At 42.0% G+C, this 25,335-nt stretch overlaps 3 protein-coding genes across 4 annotated transcripts; 2 read left to right on the top strand and 1 right to left on the bottom strand.

The window, feature by feature from the left end:
• Positions 1-118: 118 nt before the first annotated feature.
• LOC144026722 (uncharacterized) lies at positions 119-4,808 on the top strand. 2 transcript variants are annotated; one of them, XM_077533662.1, is made up of 9 exons: positions 119-275; positions 399-462; positions 552-607; positions 1,122-1,158; positions 1,263-1,288; positions 1,398-1,473; positions 1,580-3,868; positions 4,449-4,487; positions 4,642-4,808. In XM_077533662.1, exons 1-8 carry the CDS (start codon positions 195-197, stop codon positions 4,484-4,486), a joined length of 2,667 nt encoding a protein of 888 aa, XP_077389788.1. In that variant the 5' UTR covers positions 119-194; the 3' UTR covers position 4,487; positions 4,642-4,808. The 2 variants fall into 2 exon arrangements, with proteins under 2 accessions (XP_077389788.1, XP_077389787.1); XM_077533661.1 differs by having other exon boundaries at positions 4,449-4,808.
• A 19-nt stretch (positions 4,809-4,827) lies between these two features.
• ppat (phosphoribosyl pyrophosphate amidotransferase) lies at positions 4,828-17,932 on the bottom strand. Its single transcript, XM_077533664.1, has 12 exons — positions 17,781-17,932; positions 17,318-17,589; positions 9,306-9,372; positions 9,010-9,216; positions 8,079-8,191; positions 7,858-8,003; positions 7,685-7,757; positions 7,343-7,494; positions 7,109-7,236; positions 6,809-7,030; positions 5,414-5,534; positions 4,828-5,333 (listed from the first exon to the last, which is right to left on the bottom strand). Exons 2-12 carry the CDS (start codon positions 17,443-17,445, stop codon positions 5,161-5,163), a joined length of 1,530 nt encoding a protein of 509 aa, XP_077389790.1. The 5' UTR covers positions 17,446-17,589; positions 17,781-17,932; the 3' UTR covers positions 4,828-5,160.
• Positions 9,986-23,894, top strand: paics (phosphoribosylaminoimidazole carboxylase, phosphoribosylaminoimidazole succinocarboxamide synthetase). The gene is made up of 14 exons (XM_077533663.1): positions 9,986-10,193; positions 11,818-12,252; positions 13,994-14,620; positions 15,566-15,643; positions 15,892-16,022; positions 18,105-18,144; positions 18,239-18,436; positions 19,413-19,591; positions 20,315-20,494; positions 22,005-22,118; positions 22,205-22,288; positions 22,910-23,090; positions 23,354-23,512; positions 23,592-23,894. Exons 1-14 carry the CDS (start codon positions 10,139-10,141, stop codon positions 23,756-23,758), a joined length of 2,628 nt encoding a protein of 875 aa, XP_077389789.1. The 5' UTR covers positions 9,986-10,138; the 3' UTR covers positions 23,759-23,894.
• Positions 23,895-25,335: the final 1,441 nt, after the last annotated feature.

The following is a 25,335-nucleotide window of genomic DNA, read 5'->3' as shown; positions in this document are numbered from 1 at the left end:
TTTATATGTTTACTTAATCGCTTCTTGATGTTATGAAGTTTTCTCTTTTCCTTAATGCTACAAAAGCACCAAGACACACCCTCGTCCAATCAGCGTTCGCTCACTGCTAACAGCCAAATTTTGAATCTGTAGCCTTTTCGCCACATCCTCGTTTTTGTTTTTTCTGCCTCATCGTTCACTTTTATTTCGTTATAATGGACTTAGACGAATTGAAGAAGAAAATCACCCTGAACGGCCTCCAATATCAACAATCGCTGTGTCGAATTATACGCAAGGTATGTGTTCCAAATCGTTGATGATGAGACGGAATCGTTAGCTCGAGCTGCAGTTAGCGTACTTTTTTCCCCACCATGTTTCAAACTTCATAAACAAACATCATTCTCTTAAAAAAAAAACAGTACTCCATCCTGTACAATGAACACGAGGCAATCGAACTGAACATCACTAACACCGATGCAAAAAGTAAGCCGTTATTTGTTATTCATGTTCAGCGCTAAGGCTCTTGATTTAGCCTGTTTTGACTGCGTTTTGTCTTTTTTTTATTTTTCAAGCCTTGGAGCACTACATGACGCTGTATGAAGAGCAGATAAAGTCGAAGGAATTGGAGGTGCAATCACGAGAATCCCTTAATTGAGTTTGACTACACCTTCCACTTTAAATTAGAGATATTGAGCTTTCGGGTTGATTTTTCTTGATGAACCTAAAATGCACTATCATCCAAGGTCGACTTAATTTGACCTTTATTTTTATTTTATTTATTTTTTTATTCAACGTGTCCAACAGTTCCATGTTCAAACTTTTTTTTTTGCACAATTTGATGTTCTTATTTGGCTGAAGGGGGGGCTTTAGAATATAAAATAAAATGCTGCAGTGGCTAAAAGTGTCATATGCAGGTTTATATAGAGGCTGGACAGAAAGACCCAGAAGTGAAAAAGTGGATGTTTGGAATTTTGTGTCTCAATGTCAAATGAAACCCACTTGTTAATATATTAGTGCATTTTAGGTCGTTGATCCTGAAATTTCCCCTGAAAGCAGAATTATCCTAACATTTTGTGAGTACTTTATGTGCCAAATCAAGTGTATGTAGCCATAAAAATAATTCAAGCTGAATCTTTCCTCAGAGCCCGCTGCATTTAAGAGAGGATGCATCATTGCAGTGTAAGTGTTAATCACGTTATGAAGGAATCTTCAATGATATTTGTAGACATGTTGTAATGCATGTTTTTTTTTTTTTTTTTTTTTTTTTTGGCTCACCACCACAGTGCACAATTATTCCGGTACTTCACAGGTACGTCCACTTCTTGACAAAAGCAGAAAAATGTACAGAGTAAATGGTTTTGTGTTGAATGTAAAATGTATTTTTTTAAATTTATTTTATTTTTTTTTATGTTCAAAAGCTGGACCAAACGCAGCAAAATGGTGGAAATGAGACTCGTGTTTCTCGCCAGACATTCACTGATGAGGATGATGATGGTAAGAGTAGCAATTCATAACCGGACCAAAAAAATGACTTTATACAGTATGTCTCCTTTTAGCATTTGGTATTTTCTGTCTCACTTTTTTTTTAACCCCACTGCAGGAATGTCAAATGTGCGTTCCCAGCCGAGCTCGCTCGACAGCAGTCTGGAGAACTTCCTTGAGTTTGAGGTCCCCCCGGAGAAGCAGGACGAGGAGCTGGAGTTGGCCCTGAGAAGTCAAGGCAGCACTTTGTTAGAGCTCTACACGAGCATGATCGATCAGATCGGGCGAGCGCAGCACCGGTGCCGCATTTCCGAGATGGGGAGCAGTGTACTCCAGAAGTACCGCAAGTGGCGACTGCAGTCCGGCAGAGGCAACCACAATCACAGACGAATCACAAGCCAGAAAGAGACAAACAATCCGGAATCCAAATGTACCAGTTGGCCGTACCCCACTTCGAGGGATCAAACCGTTCTGGCCATGGAACTGTCTTACATCCCAGAATCTCCTAAATCCAAAAGGATCAACCTGAATAAGACCATCACTGTGGAAAAACAGCTATCCTTCTTTGCCTTCAGTCCTTCCAGTGCCTCCTTAGGGACTTCGTCGGACCTGTCCCCAAACTCCAGAAGATTTTCCGTCTCTGCTGCCAGAATGCAGCCATCTGCGTGCATTCCCAGTCCTTCACGGTCTTCTCATTCCTCCTCTCAGGCCATGTTGCTAACATCCAGAACGCTAATGGGAGAGCAGCCATCCTTATGCTTCCTCAGTCCTTCGCGGTCTTCTGGTCCTTCCTCAGACCAGTCCCTGAGGTCCAAAAGGCTTCTTAGTGGTGTTGCTGAAGAGCAGCCATCCTCGTGGATTGTCAGTCCCTTGCGGCCTTCTGGTTCCTCCTCGGATCGGTCCCTGATATCCAAAAGATTTTTTAGGTCAGCTGCCGAAGAAAAGGCATCCTCATGCGGTCTCAGTCCCTTGCGGTCTTCTGGACCCTCCTCAGACCAGGCTCTGATATCCAAAAAGTTTTTTAGCCCTTCTCCCGGAGCAAAGGCATCCTCGTGCGCTCTCAGTCCCTTGCGGTCTTCTGGTTCCTCCTCAGATCAGCCCCTGATATCCAAAAGGTTTTTTAGTCCTGCTGCCGGAAGAAAGGCATCCTCATGCTCCCTCAGTCCCTCGCGGTCTTCTGGGCCCTCATTGGACCACTCTCCGATATCCAAAAGGCTTTTTAGTTCTGCTGCCGGAGAGCAGCCACCTTCCAGGATACTTAGTCCTTCACAGTTTCTTGGTCCCGCATTGGACCAGTCCCTGAGATCCAAGAGGCATTTTAGTGCTGTTGCCAGAGACCAGCCAACCTCCGGGGTCCTCAGTACTTCACGCTCACCTGGTCTGTCCTTGGATCAGTCCCTGAGGTCCAAAAGGCTAGCTCCCGCTGCTGCCCAAGAACAACAGCAGCCATCTTTGTGCGTCCTCAGTCCTTCGCGTTCTCCTGGACAGTCCTCGGACCAGTCGCTGAGATCCAAAAGGCTTTTCAATGCTACGGCCAGGGAGCAGCCATCCTCCGGGGTCCTTAGTCCTTCACGCTCTCCTGGTGCCTTGTTGGCCCAGTCCCTGAGGTCCAAAAGGTTGGCTAATGCTGCGGCCCAGGAACAGAAGCAGCCATCCTCGTGGGTCCTGAGCCCGTCTCGCAATTTTGGTCCTTCCTTGGAATTTTCGCTGAGGTCTAAAAGACTCTCTCTCTCTGCCGCCTCCGCCGATGAGCATCAGCAACTGTCCTTGTGGGACCTCAGCCCCTCGCGGTCTTCGTCTCAGAGCTCCAAATGTATTTTCCCCACTGCTGGCATTGCTCCTGAAAGCACCGAATTTAAAGAGCAACCTGATGTTTATGGCGTCCCGGTCAGGCTGAGTCCATTAAAAGTGAGGATGGCTAAGATGGAAGTCCTCAGAAGATCTCCTCGGGTCTTCCCCAGAAGCCCCAACTCTGCTGACGTGCTCGGCAACTCCAGGTCCCCGGCTCGTCCGCTCCGAAGACTTCTTACGCCCCAGACGCTTCGACCCAAGTCCAGCTTAGACGACAAGTTCGCTGAGCACTACCACAAGTTTGTGTGTCAAAGCAAACACTTCAACGCGAACCCCTGCCGAATGTGCGCTGGGGGCGCCGAGGCCCGCCGCTGGCATCATTCCTCCCAAACATTGGCCGCTCTGGCTTTGTCGCCCCACTGCTTCAAGCTGGGCAAGCGCCACCGGGAGTTGGAACGGAACAGCTTCTCCTGCTCCGAGCCCAAGCGGCACAGAAACGAGACGCTGAGGCCCCGCCGCGATGAGTCTCCTGGTAGCACGTCTCGAGGTTTCAGGAGGCGGCAGCTGTGGCAAGACTCTGATCAGGCGCGTGGCTTGCCGGAGGAGTCCCTACTTGGTAAACATTCTTTATTTCAATCCATCCACCCATTTTCTTAGCCGCTTACTCCTCACAAGGGTCGCGGGGGTGCTGGAGCCTATCTCAGCTGGCTCTGGGCAGTAGGGCGGGGTACACCCTAAACTGGTTGCCAGCCGGGTTCGAGTCCAGGCTCCAGCCTTCCTGGTTGGAGTAAAGTTAGCATGTTCTCCCTGTGCCTGCGTGGGTCTTCTCCGGGTACTCCGGTCTCCTCCCACATTCCAAAGACATGCATGGCAGGTTAATTGGCCGCTCCGAATTGTCCCTCGGTGTGCTTGTGAGTGTGGATGGTTGTTCGTCTCTGTGTGCCCTGCGATTGGGTGGCAACCAGTTCAGGGTGTACCCCGCCTACTGCCCAGAGCCAGCTGAGATAGGCTCCAGCACCACCCGCGACCCTTGTGAGGAGTAAGCGGTTCAGAAAATGGATGGATAATTATTTTTATTGGTTTTATTTTCACTTTTATTTTGGCAGTTTTGGTCCTCTATAGAAAGCACGTTAAGACACTTTTGATTGCTTTAAATGTTTCATTCACTAATTCTTGTCTTTATTGCTGTTCAACAGGAAGTCCAGAAGACGAAAATATGTTCCCAAGTTACTAAGGTAACGGAATTTTGTGTCTAAGGAGCATGATACTGGCTTGGGTGGATTTGTGTAAATGCCCAGTCCAGTCTTTGACAACCAGTTATTGCTTTTGGGTGTGTTATTGCCACAGCTAATTCCATTTTTTTCCGCCCTTCCTCCCTCACATAAACAGAAATTGATGACCATTTCCTGCCACGTTTATCGAGTATATGTTTAAAATGTTAGTGAATGTGTTTTTACACAGCTCCAGTTTGCATTTTTTATCAAAGTATTTTGTGTGTTCACTGTTTCAAAACTGTTTCTATGTTTTTAATGTTGGTTCAAATTAAACTTTATTGAAACAAATGCTACTTTGGGATTTCTTGGTGAATTCAGTCAGTTTATTTTGTTCCATGTATTTTATGTGTAAGAAAACAACATATTCAGGACCATTGTACACAGTCACTCATTTTAGTACAAAACTCAAATGTTCTTATAAAAATGAAAATCTTTGGTCGCTGGTATGTGCGTGTATATATATATTTTTTTTAACAAATGACAAATATGCTCATAAAACTGGACAAACTGAAGTCTTCTAATGCTATATTTACATAATTCAACCACTAGAGGTCAGTAGAAACACCCAGCTGCTGTAACAAAGGCAAACGTTTTCACTTCAAGATGGATGAAGACGCGTAACCCGACTGTCAGTTTACCACTCCAGTTCCACCGGGTACTTTCCAGTCAGACATGCGGTGCAGTGCCCCACCCTGCCACCTGACTTGTAAGTGGAGTCGATCATTTTGTCGCCCTGCGTGGAGGCGATTCCCTTCTGGACCGCCGTCACCAACCCTTCTACGGTCAGGTACTTCACGCTGTCGGCACCTGAACGCCACACGGCAACAGAAGTAAAATGCGATGTGGGACTTTTTTTTATTTTTATTATTATTATTTCGGGTGCTTACCGATGTATCCGGCGATGTCCTGGAATTCGGGCTTGTTGGCGATGAGTTCCTCTTTCGTGGGAATGTTGATGCCCATGTAACATGGGAACTTGATGGGAGGAGAAGCCACTCTGATGTGGACCTGTCACAGAGGAGTGCGGCTCAATCCACTGTTATGATCATGGTAAAATTGGAAAATTACAGTTCAGATTTTCAGGAGAAATGTGCCTGCCATTAATGATTCCTAAAGATCACGAGGAATGTCATGGGAAGAGATCCAATTATTACAAATAAGAGTGATGTCCTGACTGACTTTCCCCATTGAAATTAGATGAAGAAATGGCTTAAGTTAAGTTGTGGGTCAAAATGACCCACTTTCAAGTTTAAGCACAGAAAATATTCGCTTTTTACGATGAAACTTGGCACCAACAGAAAATAAATAAACATATTTGCTATGAAACTGCATGTTAATACTGAACTATAACAGTTTTTCTGGAGGCTTCTGGAAAATTGAACATAGCCTGAGTCAAATTGACCCATTTTAAAGTTAAAACCTACAAAATATTGGAATTCGAAATGAAAATCCACATACGTGCAATGAAAATGGTCCCGCCTTCTTGGGTTGCTTTTGGAATATTAAAATGGGTCAATTTGACCCGGCATGTATAGAGGTTAAAAAATACAATTGAAATAATAATAATGGGAAACTTCTCATCACTTTGCCATATTTTCAATTAAAATAGTTAATAATGTTTATTAGAATGTTTTGAGAACAATAAGAACATCCCGGTTCAAATTGTCACATTTTAAAGTTTAACTACAAATTAACAGTTTTCTGCAATGAAACTTCTCACCAGCCAACAATTTAAATGTTTAATTTTGACGTATATGCATTGAAAACTCTTAATCATGGGCTATAAATCCATTTTTTTTTATTATTTTTTTGGAACATTGACCACAGCCCGGGTCAAATTGACCCATTTGAAAGTTAAAGAACTCCCACTGGTGATTTTTCATGAGAAAAACTGTTTAAAATGGTTAGTTTGAAATATTTGCAATGAAAGTAGTGAATGTTAATCATCATATTTTATCAATAAAACATAGCTTGGGTCAAACTGACCCAGGAACATTACTGCTGTTCCAGAGAAACCAACCTAACAATCATTTCAGCACTCCGTCGCTGTACTCCTTGTAGTAGTGTGTGGTCTGGCCACCAGGGGGCAGTATTATACAGTTTCACAAATGACTAAACTGCAGCGAGAGTTTTTTTTTGTTTTTTGTTTTTTCCCCAGAAGATTAAAAAAAAAAATACACACAGTGAGGTTGAGCCACTAGGAAATCAGAGTTGGCAGCCTTAAACAGTGTAGATTTAATTTTATGTTTGATGATAAATAAAGAACAAACAGTAGAGCATACCTCCGTGGCGCCCGCCTCCTTCAGTAGTTTAATGATGGGCGAGATGGTGTTGCCCCTGACGATGGAGTCGTCGATCAGCACGACCCGCTTGCCCGCAAAGTTGTCCGTCAGGGCGCCAAACTTCTTGGCCACGCCCAACTGCCTCAGGCGAGTGTTGGGCTGGATGAAGGTTCTGCCGACGTAGCGGTTCTTGCACAAAACTTCGATGTAGGGCAGGCCGGACTGTGAGAAAAAAAGCTTCGTTTACAACCCGAGAGGACAGTTTGGGGCGTTTTGTTGCAGATTTGCTTTCGGGCGGACCTGCTGGGCGTAACCTAGCGCGGCCGGGGTTGCCGACTCCGGTACGGTGCTGACCAGGTCCGCGTCCGTTGGAGCCTCGATGGCGAGCTGTCGGCCGCAGCGCTGTCTCACAGTATAAACCATCTGTCCTGTTGCACAAACAATCCATTATTATGTCCCGTCCACCATTTTGGTATATATGTGCCGTAATTGGCCAACTGAAAGGTACAAAAACAGCACAGTGTCCGCACGAACCTTCAAAAATGGAGTCAGGTCTGGCAAAGTAAACGTATTCAAATATGCAGAAGGCAGGGAGGTCGCCCTCGCGGCGAGGCACCACGCTCAAAGACTTGACTCCGTGTCGGGATATCTGGACAATCTCTCCCGGGAGGACCTCCCTGTAATACCTGAGGGCAGGTAGACGAGGGAATACATCTAAAGCAGTGGTGTGTTCTTAACTTAGAACCCCAGCGCAGCAAATACAATAAAAACAGTAGAGGCCCCGGATTTGAGCCCTGTGGAACACCATCTTAAATTGCATTTTTTTTTTTTTTGCTCGACATATTTCTAAAGTTACAATTGTGATGGAAGACGTACTTGGCGCCGATGGACTGGAAGCTGCACGACTCGGACGACACGACCCAGCCCTCGGTGTCCGCCTCGCCGCCGCCTGACAAACCAAGACAGCCAATCAGGACATTATATGGACAACAATTTTGCACACTGCTGATCGACGGCTCATTTGTTGTTATCGACTTGACGGCGGCTACCCGAGTTGTACAGTTTGGAGATGGGAACCACGCGTCCGATGCAGAGGGGTCTGTTCCCGTACGGGTCCCGAACGGCGTAAATGACGTCTTTGAACATCACCAAAAGCGAGTACGACGTCGGCGTCTCCGTCATCAGATTTTTAATCCTACAAAATAATTAAAAGACAATTTAATGGCTGGCAGAATAAAAAAAAAGCACGTCGTCACACGAGGACGCAAACCTGGCGACCCAGTTGGGTGCGTCCAGTTCCTCCAGGGGCGGAGTCAAGGCCAGCAGCTGGGTGATGAGCTCGCTGTCCGAGCTGGTGGACAGGCCCACGCCGTGACGCATCACCTAAACGTGCGTACAAAAATTTCAGATGTTTTTCGTCATGTTATTGTATTATACGTGTTTTTTTTTTGTTTGTTTTTTTAAATCATATTGAATTATGAAAGTTTTCTTATGAAATGAGTCGTAAAATTTGTACTTTTTTTTTTTTTGACAAAGTAGGGCTTTCCGCAAATTAAGACTTTTCTTATTCAAATGTGACTGTTGATTTAAAACGAATTATTTTCTTCTTAAAATTGCCTTAAAAAAAGTTAACTTTTTCCCTTGTTAAATAATGAGTTATCCCTGAAAAACCTATGGATGGTTTTCCTCAACTTTATTGTATTATGTTTAAAAAATAAATAAATAAAATAAAATATTACTGTTTTCCTCTGACAATTCATTTTTTTTCATAATATGCAATGCTATTTTTTTTTCTTATCTTAAAGGGGAAGTCAACCTCTTTTTTTTTTTTTTTCTTCTTTACAATAATATTATGTTCTTGTCTCAGCAGAGTTGCTCAGAGCTCAGGTAACAACAAATCACGCCTCATCTTGTGAATGTCACATGACCAAACACAGAAAACAGGGAAGCCGTGATTGGTCATTACCTTCTGTGCAGAGCAAGTGGCAAAATGGCCGCCCCCTGAGATGGATTTGCTGGTTTACTCACATTCCAAAAATGCAATAGAACATAATGTGAAGAAAAAAATCTTTTCATGATTGAACTCATTTATTTTCAATGTAAACTATACTGTTATACTAAAAAAAGTATGTATATATAATTTTTGCAGGATGACTGCATATGAAGGCAATAGTGATTGGCACTGATTGAAATTGACTGGCCTTTTTCCGCAGGGCGTGCGCGTTGACCAGCTCCCCATTGTGCGCCACGGCTATCTGCCCGTGCAGCGTGTCCACCACAAAGGGCTGGCAGTTCTGCAGCTCCGACATGCCGGTGGTGGAGTAGCGCGTGTGACAGATGCCCAGGTTGGCGTAACGCAGCTTGAGGAGCGCCTCGGGGGGGAAAGCGGTGCTCACCAAGCCCATGCCCTGAAAAGATAAAATCACAGGCAATCGATAAATAGGAGGGCGATTGGATCACCGACGGCGCTTTGATGTCGTTTGTGAGGGGATTTAACCTTGAGGGTTGTGTATGTCGGTGGACTGGCGCCATCACTTGTAACAACCCCGGCGCTTTCCTGACCCCTGAGGAGGCACAATCACACGGGTCAACGGGAGGGGAAAAAAAAAAAAAGCAATGTATGTGTCTGCCTTTCATTTGCTAGACACAGAAACGCATTAATTTATCTGATGTAATTTCCATTGTGAACAATGTCACATTTGGGCACATTTTTTTGTGTGTGTGTATTAACTGTACTGTAATCATGCCCCTCTTTCTTCACAGGATTAAACATGCCTCAACCTGTACCTGTACAAGTGCAGCATTATCTGTCAAGCCTGCAGGCAAACCAGGCAGGTTTCATAAAGCGGGAAGGAAAAGCTTGAAAGGGGTTGTGGGGCGGGGGCTCAGCCGCTCTTTCAACAAAGAGTTGCTGCCTTGCTGCATGTCCCAGCCTATTTTCCAAGCTGCTTCTCGGATTACACTCGGCCCCGCCTCCTCAGCACATAGCTTAAGCCAGTGGTGAGGCCGCTTTCCTGCGCGGGGGCGTTGCTTTCGGCCTTAACCGCCTGGTTGCCTAGGGAACTGAGCGGCAGAGCCAGACGGGTCGAGGGGGGGTGGGGGTGGGGAAAGCGTTTCCACGTCAGCGGGTGGAGGAGGCGGACGAGCTGGCTCTGGTGTGGGGGGGGTGGGACAAAAGGCGGCGGCTCAGCACGAGGCTCAGAGCCGAGTCACATTTGAGCTGGTCTCGCAGCAGCGTCTGAGGAGGCTCAGCGTCGAACGTGGCTGCTTGAACGTAGGTCGGAGCCTGGGCCTTGAAAACGACGGGAGGCCTCTCAGCCAGACACGACAATGGAGGAGGTGGGGGCACATCAGAGAGGCGTCTACACCTCCTCAGCTCCCGAAGGTAAAACTCAAGACGGTAGGGGCTTGTCAAGGGCCACACTTAACATGCTAACCAAACTCATTTTAGGTAGGCCTGTTTGTTGAAAGCTTTACATTTAATTGTTTTAATCACTACAATTACAGGACACATTTACATTAAAGTAAATGTTTTGTGAATTTTATTGAAAGAAATCAAGTATCCAAATTGAGGCTTCAAAATGGTGAACAATCAAGCCGCTGTTGACGCTCTCAAAGACTGTGGGTGTGTCCGCTAAATGCACTGAAACCACACCCCACTGTCAATCAGTATGTTCATATCACACCGCTACAAGTTTCTACATATTGTATTGCTAACTGTTAGTTATTGAAAGCACCACAACGAGAGGTGCTAGCCACTAGCTAGCCCATAGGCTAATCTCAATGGGTTCGTCCGTGGCGCCACATTCTCATCTGGTGTTGTGTTAGTGGGTCCACACAACACACACTTAAGGCAAAGTTAAACATTTATTAAACAAGACAGCTTCAGCCTGTGGCTCACTACATGACTGGCATGTGCGCGCATACGTCCTGCTAGTTAGCACAATATGACCCAAATAACACAATAATACATTTGGGAATTGAAGTAACGCTGAGCAGCTCACGTCAATGTTGACATCCAGTTAAGAAGCATTTCCTGGGTGTGGTCATTGATTGCTAGCTAGCAATCAATGCTAGCTAGTTAGCTAGCAATCAATGCTAGCGTTAGCTAATTGCGTGCCGTGGCGGTACAAATAGGCCATGTAAGAACAACAAAGTCACTCGCCATTTTGCCTAATAACAGCTCTGATGCGATCAAAGGTACTCAAGTTATGATGTAGCCCAGAGTGGGCGGGACTAATACCCCAAAGCATGTCGTGTGGCGCCATTTTAGCTACGCACAAAAATAAATACAATCAAAAAAATAAACAAGCGAATTGATTACTAGTGTCAATTATTCCTTCGATTACCGATAATTGAATCAGATAAAACATTATTTTGCTTTAAAGTATATTACAAAACGTTTTGTTTACATTTACTATTTATTAACCCTGTTGTTGTTTATTTTGCATTGTTAAATGTTAAACTACATTACAACTACAACTAAAAGACAATTAAGCCTTAGCAATATGTCGTACTTGGATTTATTTAATGGTATTGAAATTGAACAAAACCACTGATCGTTATAAAACTGCAGAATGGACTTGATAATGCGTTGAAGCCGTGTACTTTAAGAAAAATGTAAAATAATTCATGCTTATAGTTTGATTATAAAATAGTTGATTAATCTGATAATCGATTAGTTGCCAACGAATAGTTTCATTTTGACACTACTAAAATGGTAAGGGGAAAAACAAACATTTATCACATACTATATGTGCCACAATTTAGTACGATACAATGCTCAGTCATTGCATATTTTCAGTAGCTATCTTCAAACGTCATTATTTAAGCCGCAGTCAGTAGAATAGTCGCTAGACGGCTAGGAAATGTGACTAAATCTCGAGACGGTGTACCTATCTACCACAGCTTTGCCACATATTTTTATTTGTGAAACAGCTACCTATCTATACGGAAGTCCCTGCAATTTTGCAGAAATCGATCATGCCCTTCCATATTTCGAAAAACAGCTGTCCAGGTTCATCAGGGATTCCTCGGGCCGGAGGAAGGCCGCCACTGGACGGACGAGGAGGTGCGAGCGCTGCTGTGCGTCTGGTCCGACCGGCGCGTCCGGGAGAGCCTCAAGAGCACGCTGCACAACAAGTACATCTTCCAGGAGATCTCCAGACATATGCAGCACACCTTCGGCGTGGTGCGCAACTGGAAACAATGCCGCACCAAGTACAAGAACCTCAAGTACGACTACAAGATGGCCAAGAGCACCCACACGTCCCGCAGTGGCCGCACCAGTCCGGGCAAGTACATGAAGTTTTTCCACGAGGTGGAAGCCATCTTGCTGGACCGCGGACTGGAGGACAGCTCCCTGGGGATGGAGACGAGGTTGTGCATGGGGGAGAAGGCGCTGGCGGGTTCAGAAAGTGAGGTCGTCATCGAGATTGACAACTGTACGTATGACGCATTCCTTCGCGTCCACTCACGGCCAACAGGAATGTTTGAAATGAATTTGTACAATTCAAAATGATTTTTTCTTTGAGGGGAATTCTAAGCAGGGCACAATATGATTGACTGCTTGCAGAGCTGCGTAAACAAGCCACCTTTCTTAAGTTAACTGCCTCTAAATTAACTTTTTATCTCGTAGAAGGGAGGGGTGAGCAGTTCGGAGAAGGAGGGAAGGAGCAAGACAAAAGACACATTGTGCAAACACAGATGCCTTTTGTTCTATTGTTTTATGTGCACTGTCCGAAAAAAAAAAAAAAAAAAAAGTGCCAACAGGTACTAGTTGGCCCCAAGGACAACATGAGTAGTCAAAAGGTCAGTTCTAAAAATAGCTCAACTTTATTGAGACACTGTGACTTAGTAAAGAATTTAAATAGAAATTTATTAGAATTTAAATATAATTTATTTATTTGTTTGTTTATCTATTTATTTAAACTCAACATGTTTTTTTTAGTTTGGTTTGGTTTATTGACTATATAAACACAAGTGTAAAACGCCAGTTGAAGTAAAAAAAAAAAAAAATGTAAAGGGAAGAAAGAAAATAATTCGTCAATAATTTCCATAAGTTATATGTTCAAAGGAGTAGGAATAAGTACAAGAACTTTTATCCTGTATCACTCTCAATTATTCTATATTTTGTTTAAAAATAAAATAGATTTTGTTCAATGGGGGATTAAATACGGTTTTAATTTACCTAAACATATCAAACAAGTTAATTTTAGAGTTGTAATTTTCATACAGTGACACTGCGGTAGCGCGGTATTTTTTTCCCTCATGGTTTGTTATCATATCGTCTCAATCGAGTATCAGCCCATGCCTGTAAAACAAACTTACGAAAACCACTTCACATTTTTAGCAAAGTGTGACATCTATAGTTTGTGTTCTTTTGGGGAAAGTTCAACCTCAATACTTTGTCTTGTGTTTTGGGAAAACATTACATCAATATTTTTTACCCTTTTTTTTGTAGAATGAAATAGTTTGTCTTCTTAGGAAAATGTTACGTCTATATTTTTGCTTTTTTTTTTTTTTTTGTAAAATGCACCTCACTAGCTTGTCTTCTTTTTAGGAAAACATTCAGTATTGTAATTTTTTGTAAACTGCAACCTCAATAGTTTGCCTTTTTAGAATACATTACTTCAATATTCTGCCCCCCCCCCCCCTTTTAAAAAAAAAAAAAATTCAAACGCAACCTCAATAGTTTGTCTTCTTTTTAGGAAATGTTTGCCTTTTTTTATTTTTTTGGAAAATGCAACTTCAATGGTTTGCCTTCTGAGGAAACGAACAATGTATCAAGTCAGTAATAGACAGTGTGAATTATATTAAAAACCAAAAGTCGTTTGTTGTCGCTTTGACTCCATCTGTAGACCCCAGCAGAGGACAATGGAATCTACACTGGAGGCGTGCTAATATTTTTTCTCGTGCTGCACTCGTGCGCGATGCCGTTTCAAATGAGTTAGCAGGTCTGACGTACTACCCGATAGCGTATTGCAAGAACTGTCTGATAGTTTCAGGAAGTGAAATAGCCGGTTGAAATTTATTGGCCGGTTGATTGAATTAATTCATTTTATTTTACATGTGAAAACATTACATTAAGACAATGATGACATTAAAACTGCAAAATGAGGCCGATATGTTAAAATATGACTTCAAAAATTGCCTGTACAATATAGTCTTGTTTTGTGTCGTCAGACGACAACAGCGACCATTACAACATGAACGGCGACATGGATTCCAAATGGGGAGGAACCGATACCGGTTCGACATCCGCGGATCCGTCCGCCGCCGACCAACTCCACGTGGTCACCGTGCCGGACTTGGGTCGGAACTGGAGCGACCAGGAGGTGCGAGCGCTGATTCAGGTGTGGTCTGACGAGGGCGTGCAAAGCCAACTGGAGAGCTCCACCAGAAAGCGGGACGTCTTCACGCAGATCTCCAACCGGCTGATGCAGCAGGGCATTGAACGCGACTGGAAGCAGTGCCACACCAAGTACAAGAACCTCAAGTACCTCTACCGCACCTTCCAGAAGGGCAAGACAGAAGACTGCGACCCCAAGCGCCTCATGAGGTATTACGGCGAGGTGGACGCCATCATGAATGGCAGGACGAGGGGCTCGCAGACGGACCGCCGCTCGGACTTGCACCAAATTGCGATGCTGGAGCGCGACGCTCATACAATGAGCGAGGCGGAGGACAGAATGTGTCGCTCTGAGGCGGTTTCGCCGATACGCCTTGCGCTGACGCCGCAGGAAGACCGAGGGATGGAAACAGAAAGTAGTCCTCACTTGGACCAGTGGCAACCACAGGACATTTCATTAGGTACACCTTTACTTAACTCATTTGCTTCCAAATACGTATAAATACGTTCTATTTTAAATGTTTTACGTGTCCCAAAGACGTATTTATACGTTTTTTTTTATGCTAGAGCATACAGAAGGCTTTGATGCAGCCTCTCAACTGCAGAGAACGTGTGAAGAAATAGTAGTTATTACAAACGGCCAGCGGGTGGGAGCAGAGCAAAGGAGATCAACCAGGGCCATGTTGAAAGACAAGCTCAATTCCTCACAATTCTAAATCGATTTGTGGATAATGATGAAACTTAGCTACATTCTAATGCTAATTCCTGCAAAACAGAAACAGATAGAAATATACTTTTTTTCCTGATGAAAGAAGAGACTTTAATCTTTCTTTTGGTAGGTTCCGTGTTTTTATAGCCATCGAGTATAATATTCTGTGGGCCTTGCAAAATCAGTCACAATCAAGTAAAACAGCCAGGAGTTGAAGGGGATTGCTTCTGTGAAAATGGCTGGGAGTGAATGAGTTAATTTTTTAGTTTTATATCTTAGTTATTTCTAGTTACTTAGTTTCTTTGTTTTACTATTAAAGGAATAGAAGACTTATGAAAAACTAAATAGCTATTCTGTGAAATGGTTAATTTCAACTCTTCCCTGAAAAAATTGTCAATTTATGTCGAGCGATTATGATTTTAAAGCACTTTTTATGATTAGTTTTGCATTAAGTACAGTATCAGCCATTTTGTACAGTCACATGATCATCGTGACGCGTCACGTGCGTAAAACGCATATATGGCATGGCGGCTAATTACAACAAAGACACTCACGAGGAATTATTGCGTTCCACGGCGCACCCCCTCTCTTTTTGTAAAAATTTTTTTAATCGCTATACGAATACAAAGTACAGCACTATTTTAAAACAACCACCGCTGATTCTACATAATAAACATATTTCTATCGTCGTTTGCAGGATCGTGTGAAAGCAGCCTGACGCACGTCGACGCTTTGTCGGCCAGCCGAGGGAGGAAGAGGAAGGCGGACGACGAAGGTTGGAAAACGTGTCCGATGATTGCATAATTACTTCACATGACAGCCACAAGTCTTTGTAATTCCCGACTGGCCGACTCCCCCTGAATCCCATGATAGGCCCCTTAATGAAATTAGTACGCATAGTGGTACGTTTGTCACCGTGGACAAAAGGCCAGACTCATGACGCAACCGCCGAAAAGAAACCTTTGGCATTCATAACAAAAAAAAAAAAAAATCATGATTATGTTTCTTTTTTTTTCCTTACAGAAACTCTCCAGACACCAGTGAAAAAAACTGCAGACAATGTGAGCATTAAAGAAGAGCAGACTCAGGTTCCAATAATAGAAGTCCTTTCAGTCTGCTCCATGGCCGACCAAGACGCACCTCCAGAGACGCAGGTAATTATTTCAATAACGATCATGCCGCGTTCACTTATCTGCCGAAGGCCACACTGGGCCACTGCCCTGTGAAATACGCTTTCAACCAAATGATGCACATGTGAAATGCTTATCATGTTACTGTGAAGGCCACCGGGGGCCATTTTGTAGTCTACTTGCACATACACAAAAGTACACATTGTTACATCTTGTATTCTATATTGAAACATGCCTGTTATTGTAATCAAATCAGACTGAGTGAGAATAGTAAACTAGATTGTAGATTATAAACATATGTTAGTAAAAAGACTGTTCAAGTGCACGGTGATTTTTCGAACACCCTGTTTTCTTTGTGAGTCACCTGTAACAAAATTGATGTAGAAATAATACATAACGCAATGAATATGAAGTTCAATGGAAAATAGGGCTGCAACTAACATGAATACTATAATTATTTATATTAATGTATCTAATTTATAATGAGATCAGTGTGTCTATTTTTTCAATAGATCGATGCCCCACTGTTATGGTGTTCCACAGGGTTCTAAATTGGGGCCCCTCCTGTTTTCATTGTATTTATTACCCCTGGGTTCCATCTTAAGAAAACATTGGATTTCTCTTCACTGTTATGCAAATGACAGTCAGATGCCGCTGAACAAAATGGACACTTTTGTCCTGCCTGAAGGAAATTAAAGCCTGGATGGAGGATAATAAACAAATGATGTCTCTAGAAGATTAATTGATTCTGAAACTCTACTTTGATAATTGATTAGTTGTCGAGTAATTGATTTATTGTTGCACCGCTAATGAAAAATCAACTTTTGGGGTTAAAGGGAGAAGTTCCAAAGGTACCTCATGGGTGATAGACTTTAAAGTTTGCATATTCCTGTTGTCTATTTTTGACGTTAGTGCGCTTACAAAAACAAAAAAGATCACTAGTTACTCAGTACTTGAGTAGTATTTTCACTTTTTAAAAAGGATGTACTTATACTTACTTGACTCATATTCTAAAATAGATTATTGGCTACTCTAACAACCTCTAATTGTAAATATACATAATGTGAAGAACGTCAAACCAGTTTGAACATCGCTGTCATACGAAGACTAGCTTCGGTCCTTGAACGCACTTCGGCACAAACTTTTCCCACTTCCACGCTAGATAGGAGCTCATTGTCCATTTTAAACGCCACCTTTACAAACAAGTTAGCAAACAACACTGAAATTTCTTATTTTTTTGTATCATGTTTAACCCCAACTACCGCACGTGCCTCGAGTGACTTCAAAAGTGTGGCCAAGATGCCTTCCGTTTTCGTTACCTGTGCTGCAACGCCACAAGTCCCAGAGTGAGCACCTGAGCCACCTCCAGTTGCGTGGGCCACTCTCCGGCCGCCACGCAGCCGAACACCCCGCACTCTTCCCCGATACCGGACTCTTCGAACTCCATCTCGCCTCTTCCCTTGCACGCTAGCCGGGCGGTGGTGGAGCAGCTGCCGCTGGTGGTCCCAAAGTGGCGGTGAAGGCGTTCAGCGCATGCGCACCCAACTCCGTCCTCGCTACCAGAACACGTGCCACAGCAGGAGCGTGTTTCCTACAAGACACGGTCGATTAATACCGCAAGAAAACAGCATAAAATCATTTATATGTGATAACATCACGTCGGAGTCAGTTTAAAAAAAATAATAGGTTGGCGGTTTTGTAACACAGGCGTCATTATTTCAACTTCGAAAGATGTAATCAAGCATCTCGACGTGCTGTGCGATAAGTTTGATAACAAATCACCTCAATCGAGTTGGCAGGTCGGCAGTTTTGTCGCACTGCGTCACTAAAAAGAAGAAAATGGGGGAAAGTTTTCCGAATGTTACCCAAAAAGTTTTTTTTTTTTTCCCCTCGAGACAAGTTGGAGAAGAGAGGCGTCTCCCCTCACACGTGAGGCCAATTCGGTATTGTGATTGGTCCAAATGAGTTAGTGGAGGGTTGTGATTGGCTGTCAGAGCACGTAAGAAACGCTCTACTTCCGTCTTGTGCCCTGCACGCCTCCAACTCTCATCCTCGCTTGACAACTTTTTGTCTTGCTCAGTCTTTTTGTGTTTGTTTGTCGTGCAGTTCAGCAGCGCGTCGAAAAGAAACATGGCCTCAACACAAGGTAGAGTACAATATTTTCGATTTTGCAACTATATTTAAAAAAGGAAAAATAAATCACACCTTATAACATAGCCTCTCTCGTCGTATTTTTTAAGAGCTGAGCATCGGTCAGAAGCTGAACGAGGGCAAGACCAAGCAGATTTTCGAGATCGTGGGTCAGCCCGGACTGGTTCTGGTGCAGTCCAAAGACCAGATCACCGCCGGGAATGCAGTGAGGAAAGACCAGATGGAGGGCAAAGCGGCCATCGCCAATAAAACCACCAGCTGCGTGTTCGAACTGCTGCAGCAATCCGGTGAAAAGTCACAAAAACTTACACGCATGCATGTACACTCTTGAGTAGTTTAATTATTAGTTCATCGTCAAAGTTAGTGACCTTTAACCTTGGACACTTAACCAAGTAGTCCAGGAGGAAACAAGGAAAAATGATTATTCAATGGCAATCACTACATTTAATCTAAACTCACCTCTACTTTATTTGATATTATATTTATGTACTTGTTCTTCTTGACACAAAATAAAAACTCACTTTTTATTTCTGTTCTTTTAAAAATAATTATATAAATGCCCAAATTTACATGTTTTTTTTAATTATAGTATTTATTTTAGTGCATAATCTTTGTTAAATGGGATTTGTTTGTATTTATCTATATAATTTATTTTATACAAAGTTATTTTTTTAAAAGTTCTTAACATTCTTAATAAAGAAAAAATATTGAAAACGACAACAAAATTCACATTTAGCAAGTTTAACTTGCTTAATCTTGAGGTTGGGCGATTACCTACACGGTATCGTTATTAGACAGTTATATCCTTAAGGCAAAAAAATAAATAAATAAATTCTGACATTAAGTCCTCTTCAGCAGTAGTTGGCGCTATACTGTAGCAGTTTGACAGTAAATCATCATGTGTGTCAGAATGAAAGATATTTGTGTTAAAAAGTGAATACTGGAACTGGTATCAGTCTAGAAAAAAAGTGGTATCGATCATCCCTACTTTAATCTAATTCATATGAATATAATGAGCACTCTGAACAATTTGTAGAGTTAAACAGGCCACAATAATGTCGTCATGTGTCGTTTCATTAGCTTGATTTTTACGTAACCCGGCACGCCGCTTAAATTGTCTAACTGTCACCCATCTGCCGCTCATGAGACCATCAAATTGTGCACGAGCTCCTTGTGACTTGTAAGCGATGTCATCTCTCACTTGCATCTAATTTGACGATTTAACGCTCTTCATTCTTTTTTTTTTTGTCCGCCGTCTTGCAGGCATCAAGACGGCCTTCGTGAGGCAGCACTCGGACACGGCGTTCGTGGCGGCGCACTGCGAGATGATCCCCATCGAGTGGGTGTGCCGCAGGGTCGCCACCGGCTCCTTCCTCAAGAGGAACCCGGGTGTGAAAGAGGGCTACCGCTTCTCCCCGCTCAAGATGGAGACCTTCTTCAAAGTGAGTCCACCGTACATTGAAAACAATTCCCAGGATATTTTTGAAGTACTGCATGGGTTGAGAATTAAAGTGCACATTCCGCATTGTTTGTATGCAAATAAGCAATTGTTAACCACGCCCCCTTCTACTGCATTGCCAATGCCAAGTAAGGCTTTTTGTTACCGTGACGACGAGAGCAGGTAGGGGGTGGGGACTTGTTTCGCCCAGAGTCGACAAAGGGTGAGCACGGATCGTATTTTCACTGGTGGAGGCAGAACTTCATCACCATATTGTGGTATTTTGAATGCAATGTTTTTAAATGACTAAGAAAAATATTGCAATGCAAAGCATTGATCTACAAATTAGAAACAATTTTATTAGGAAAATCAAAATGTAATTTAATTTTTTTTAAATCCAAAGCATGTTGCACAAAAATTTAAACTAAACATTTTAAAAGGGGTGGAAAAAACTTGATCTTCATCTTTAATTAACACAAAACATTAATTCACAAATTAAATTAACCAGAAAATTATGTTTCTTTTTACTAATTTTGTTTAAATGCAAGTTATTCCAAATTTAAAAATAAACATTTATCCCAAAAAAAAGATAATGATTGATTTTTTTTTTTTTTTTTTTTTTTTAACGCACGTCCAGCCATGATTGAGTCGAGTCTCCTCAGTCCCCAGCATTGTGGCCCCAAAATGGCTTCCCACATTCAAAAGCAATCCTGCTTACCTTCTCCAGGACGACGCCAACAACGACCCGCAGTGGTCTGAGGAGCAGCTGCTGGAGGCCAAGTTCTGCCTGGCCGGCCTGGACATCGGCCGCTGCGAGGTGGACATCATGAACCGCAGCACCGTGGCCATCTTCGAGATCCTCGAGAAGGCCTGGGCCACGCAGAACTGCACGCTGGTCGACATGAAGGTGCGTGCCGGGATTTTAGATGTCTTTTTGATGGATTTTGGGCACTTTTATATTATTATTATTATTATTATTATTATTATTATTGTTATTTTATTTTTTGTATGATTGTTATGAAAGTGTGGTGATTTTTTTTTTTTTTTTTTTTAATATATATATATATATATATATATATATATATATATATATATATATATATATATTTTATTATTATTTTATTTGGGTGGGTGGGTGTAGTAAATTTCTGTGTGTAATTTTTGAATATGGGGAATTATTTTGTGGGGGTAATTTTTTATTTATTTATTTTTTCTCTCTCGTCTTCTCCCCTTTAAATGAATGTGTGATTTTTGGTGTGTGTGTGACATTTTTTTTGGCCATGGGTGGGGTATTTGCATGGGAGGGTATAATTTAATATTTTGTAAGTCAAGGTTATTAGTTACCAAAAACTAACAAAATAAGCCAAACTGAAATTGAGAAAACATTTAAAAAAATGCCTTTAAAAAATATCAACAAACTGAAACTAAATGTTACATTTATTAAATTAACTATATTGGTAATGTCATTTGTTCTCATCTTTGTCAATAGGGGTGTGAATTGCCTAGTACCTGACGATTCGATTCGTATCACGATTCACAGGTCACGATTCGATTCGATACCGATTAATCCCGATACGAATTTATAAGTCGATTGTTGCGATTTTTTTTCATTCAAATTTAGAAAATACTAATCAGTAAGCTTGTAGAGTGTAAGATTTATATGAAAATGTATTATTTATTTATCTTATAGAGGTTGTAATCTGTTTCATGTTTGAACAGCATTAAAATAAAATATTAAGGCTTAATGTTCCGTTCATATAACATTCTTCCATGCTCAAGGTGTGAATCCTAACCCGAAGTCAGACGTTTTGTTGAATATTTTTCCATTAAAAATGGAAGTTTAAAAATCGATTCACACACAAAAAAAAAAAAAAAAAGGCAATGATGATAAGACGTTGAATCCGTTGAATCCGAATACCGAATGAACAATTCTGAGCTCTTAAAAAAAAAAAAAAAAAAAAAAAAAAAAAAATCATCGATTTTTTAAAAATTGAATCGATTCGAGAATCGCGCGATGTAGTATCGCGATATATCGCCGAATCGATTTTTTTTTTTTTTTAACACCCCTATTTGTCAATATCATTCATAAGCTTTCGGGGTTAATTTTTAATGTATTTACTTGAGTATTGCTGCACGTTGGTAGAGAAACGGTTTGAGAATTGTAGTTGCTCCATATTTAAAAAAAAAAAAAAAAAAAAGGATGCACACAATACTAAAACTAATTTAAAAAAAGAGAAAAATAAAAACGAACAAACTTGCTCTAAAAACGAAGTAAAACTGAATTAAAAAGTCACTATGAAATACAAATAAAAACGAACTACCATATAATGAAATACATGTGCTAATTTTTGTTTGTGCTGCCCCCTGCTGGCAACGTACGCTTGTACAGTCTTTCAAATGCTCTGTGTGGCTCCCAGATCGAGTTTGGCGTCAACGTGAAGACTCAGGAGATCGTTCTGGCCGACGTGATCGACAACGACTCGTGGAGGTTGTGGCCCGCCGGGGACAGAAGCCAGCAGAAAGATAAGCAGGTTCGTCTTTTTATCATTTCTTCATCACCAAGAACTCGCTGACCGTTTTGACTTGAGTGAGCCAAGGACTTTGCTCCTCCCTCCAGGTTTACAGAGACCTCAAAGAGGTGACCCCCGAGGCCATGCAAATGGTGAAGAGAAACTTTGAGTGGGTCTCCGAAAGGGTCAAGGTGCGCCAACGCCTTTTTATCCTCGCTTATCACAAGACGCTTTTGATTTATTTATTTTTTTGGATCTTTTGAATCAATTCTGGTAGGCTGCATTCCATAATGAGTTTTAACTGTGGTAAGTGAATTCCAAACTGCTCGCGCAAAAACAAATATTTATCAGCGTATTTTGGCCATGTGACTTGCTTCGACTTGCTGAAATTTGCAAGTTTTCAGTGTTTGTTTACCAAACTAGTGTATAAATACACAGAGGCAATATACTGTTTAAAGCAGCTCACAATGCAATGTAGTACAAAATAGTCAAAATAGTATTTATTTTATTTTATTTAAAATAAAGCATTAATCTCATAAAAATGATGAGGGGGGGGGACAAATTTACCTTTTTTTTTTTTTAACAAAAATAACTGCTTGGATAACAAATTTGAACTTTTTTTTTTTTTTTTCCCCCTTGATAATTTTTATTTTAATAAAAAGGAAAATCTCTTATTTAAACATGACATTCTTGATTTTTTTTTTTTTTTTTTTTTACTCAAAGCATGTATGTCTAAATGTATTTTAAAATTGTTGTGGACTTTGTTTTGCTGGCTAAATTAGTGTTGCTAACGGTGACTTACTCTCCCTTAGCTGCTGCTGGAATCCCAAGCCAATGGACGGGTGGTGGTCTTGATGGGCTCCACTTCGGACGTGGCCCACTGCGATAAGATCAAGAAGGCCTGCGGCTCGTACGGGATTCCTTGCGTGCTGCGTGTCACCTCTGCACACAAGGGCCCCGATGAGACACTGCGCATCAAAGCGGAATACGAAGGTTGGTTTATCCAAACAGATGGAAGCTAACAAATACTTTAGTATATGGAACTTACATGAGTGTTTATTTTTCTGTTGACTTTCACTTTCTGCATTTGAAAGCAAATTGAAACCATATCTGTAATTTGGTTATTGCTGTTTTATTGAGCCAAATATAGGAAGTGGTCTAAAAAAATCGGGTTCCTATTTTTAATATCCTAAAAAATATCCTTTTTTTTTTTTTTTTTTTTTTTTTTTGACGTCATAATTTTCCTGTTTTACCAGGAGATGGCGTTCCCACAGTGTTTGTGGCGGTGGCCGGCCGCAGCAACGGACTCGGCCCCGTGATGTCGGGTAACACGGCTTATCCCGTCATCAACTGCCCACCCATCACGCCCGACTGGGGCTCCCAGGACGTGTGGTCCTCCCTCCGTATGCCGAGCGGTGAGTCCCGCTTTAAATTTGTTGTCATTATTTTATTTGAATTGCCGACATCACTCAATGTCTCCCTCTTTCGCCGCAGGTCTGGGCTGTTCCACAATCCTCTCGCCTGATGCGGCCGCTCAGTTTGCGGCTCAGATCTTCGGTCTGACCAATCATCTGGTGTGGTGCAAACTGAGGGCCTCCATGCTCAACACCTGGGTGGCCCTTAAGGTGGCGGACAAGAAGCTCCAGGCCTGCAGCCTCTGAGTCAAATGTCACAGAATTATCATCATCTTCATCCTTTAGGCTGCTTTCATCTCTTCTGAGCAAGAAAATCTTTAACAACATTAATCTGTGCTTCAATCATTCCATTAAAAATAATTTGTTAACCTTTGTAACAAAATGTCTGGTCTTTTTTTTTTTTTTCTTCTTTTTTTTTTGGCACGATGTCACAATGTGAGAATTTGTTTTTTAATTTTTAGAGGCATGAATATAAACAATTTACTTAAACGGGAAGTCAAGTTAAATGTTTATGTTCTATAACCCCCACCGCCCCCCTAGTCTAAATACGGTGGCGTTTGTGGAATACATATAATAATACAAAACCCCTTAAAATTCGGATGGTCTCTGGCGGGCAAACATTCTTAATAAAATATAAACTATGCCGATACTCTAAATGGTTCAGGAATAGCTTCAAACTTACTTTGAAATGCAACTTTATATATATTTTTTAAGCATTTTCGCCAAAATTGCTCGTATAAGGGGTTAAGCGGCAAAATCCACTCGTTTATCTAGCACAGAGGGGGGGGGGGGGGGGGGGGGCACTTCCTGTCGCCTGAAAATGACGTCACACAAGCGCAGGTGACGACGAATCGCAGCTCAGTTTCTGTTCTCAATATTGTGGATGTAAACGAGATGGAAACTTCGAGTTGATAATTGTTCATATGCTGTGAATGTGAAAATTAGTTTCAATAAAAAAAAAAAAAAAAAAAAGGTCGAATCACGGTTCACCTGTTTTCAGTGTTGATCGTGTGCCACTCGCACATTTTGTCTTGTGCATAATTGCCATTTTGAAAATTGTGTAGATATGTTTTTGGCATCATTTTAAAACTGTTTTATTTTTTACTGTATGTATTCAACAGTTGAGCCGCATGATTCGTTCTCAACCAGTTGCAGGATACGATCTCAACCACAAGAGGGAGTCCGTTGTCCATCGACCCTTTTTTAGTCCTTTCCAAGTTTTCAGCCAAGGGAATGAGTCAGAACATCATGCCACTTCTGCAATATGTAAATGTTTTTTCTTTTTGCATCCTAATATATCACAGCTCCTCAATCCTTTGCTGGCATCAAACGATGGTTTAAATGACCTGTGATGTTACAAAAATCCCGGTGCAGGTGTGGGCGGAAGAGGTGGGAGGATAGCGGATGAGCGCCAAGAAAAAGAAGAGGAGGAGGAAGGAAAAAAAAAGCTGCTGGCTGAAATTGCAAATGCATAACAGCAGCAGAGGAGGTAAGAGCGCCGTGACATCATCACCGCAAAGTGTGTTATGATGGCTCCCCGTCTCCCTGACGACCGTAACGTGGCAACAATGCCTCCGCGTACGACGACGCACACTTTTCCCTCATCCTCGTTTTGATCTCTTCGCTTTACTATTCAGTGGTTCCCCGCTTGCTCGCCATCGCCATGGATACCACAATGGGAGTAAATGAATCATCAGCGTGGTATCCCTCCTCTCGGATGACTTCTGAGTTGCAGTCAACAGCATTGCTGCACTGCTTCCTCCTCGTTGTAATTGATATGAACGAGGCAAGCTATTATTAGACTAAAAAAAAAAAGGCTTTTA

The sequence above is a fragment of the Festucalex cinctus genome, chromosome 10 (assembly GCF_051991245.1).
Source record: "Festucalex cinctus isolate MCC-2025b chromosome 10, RoL_Fcin_1.0, whole genome shotgun sequence".
NCBI classification, from domain to species: Eukaryota; Metazoa; Chordata; class Actinopteri; order Syngnathiformes; family Syngnathidae; genus Festucalex; species Festucalex cinctus.
The sequence above is the reverse complement of the archived record's forward strand: the minus strand, read 5'-3'. Positions and strand labels throughout refer to the sequence as shown.

Coding starts and splice junctions, on each gene's coding strand:
- ppat (XM_077533664.1), bottom strand. CDS start 17,445: ATGGAGTTCGAAGAGTCCGGTATCGGGGAAGAGTGCGGGGTGTTCGGC. Junction 9,217..9,305: donor CGACATACACAACCCTCAAG/GTTAAATCCCCT, acceptor TTATCTTTTCAG/GGCATGGGCTTGGTGAGCAC. Junction 7,237..7,342: donor ACCTGACTCCATTTTTGAAG/GTTCGTGCGGAC, acceptor TTTGTGCAACAG/GACAGATGGTTTATACTGTG.
- paics (XM_077533663.1), top strand. CDS start 10,139: ATGGAGGAGGTGGGGGCACATCAGAGAGGCGTCTACACCTCCTCAGCT. Junction 15,644..15,891: donor GAGGAAGGCGGACGACGAAG/GTTGGAAAACGT, acceptor TTTTCCTTACAG/AAACTCTCCAGACACCAGTG. Junction 22,289..22,909: donor GGGTCTCCGAAAGGGTCAAG/GTGCGCCAACGC, acceptor ACTCTCCCTTAG/CTGCTGCTGGAATCCCAAGC.
- LOC144026722 (XM_077533662.1), top strand. CDS start 195: ATGGACTTAGACGAATTGAAGAAGAAAATCACCCTGAACGGCCTCCAA. Junction 1,159..1,262: donor AGAGGATGCATCATTGCAGT/GTAAGTGTTAAT, acceptor TCACCACCACAG/TGCACAATTATTCCGGTACT. Junction 1,289..1,397: donor ATTATTCCGGTACTTCACAG/GTACGTCCACTT, acceptor TATGTTCAAAAG/CTGGACCAAACGCAGCAAAA.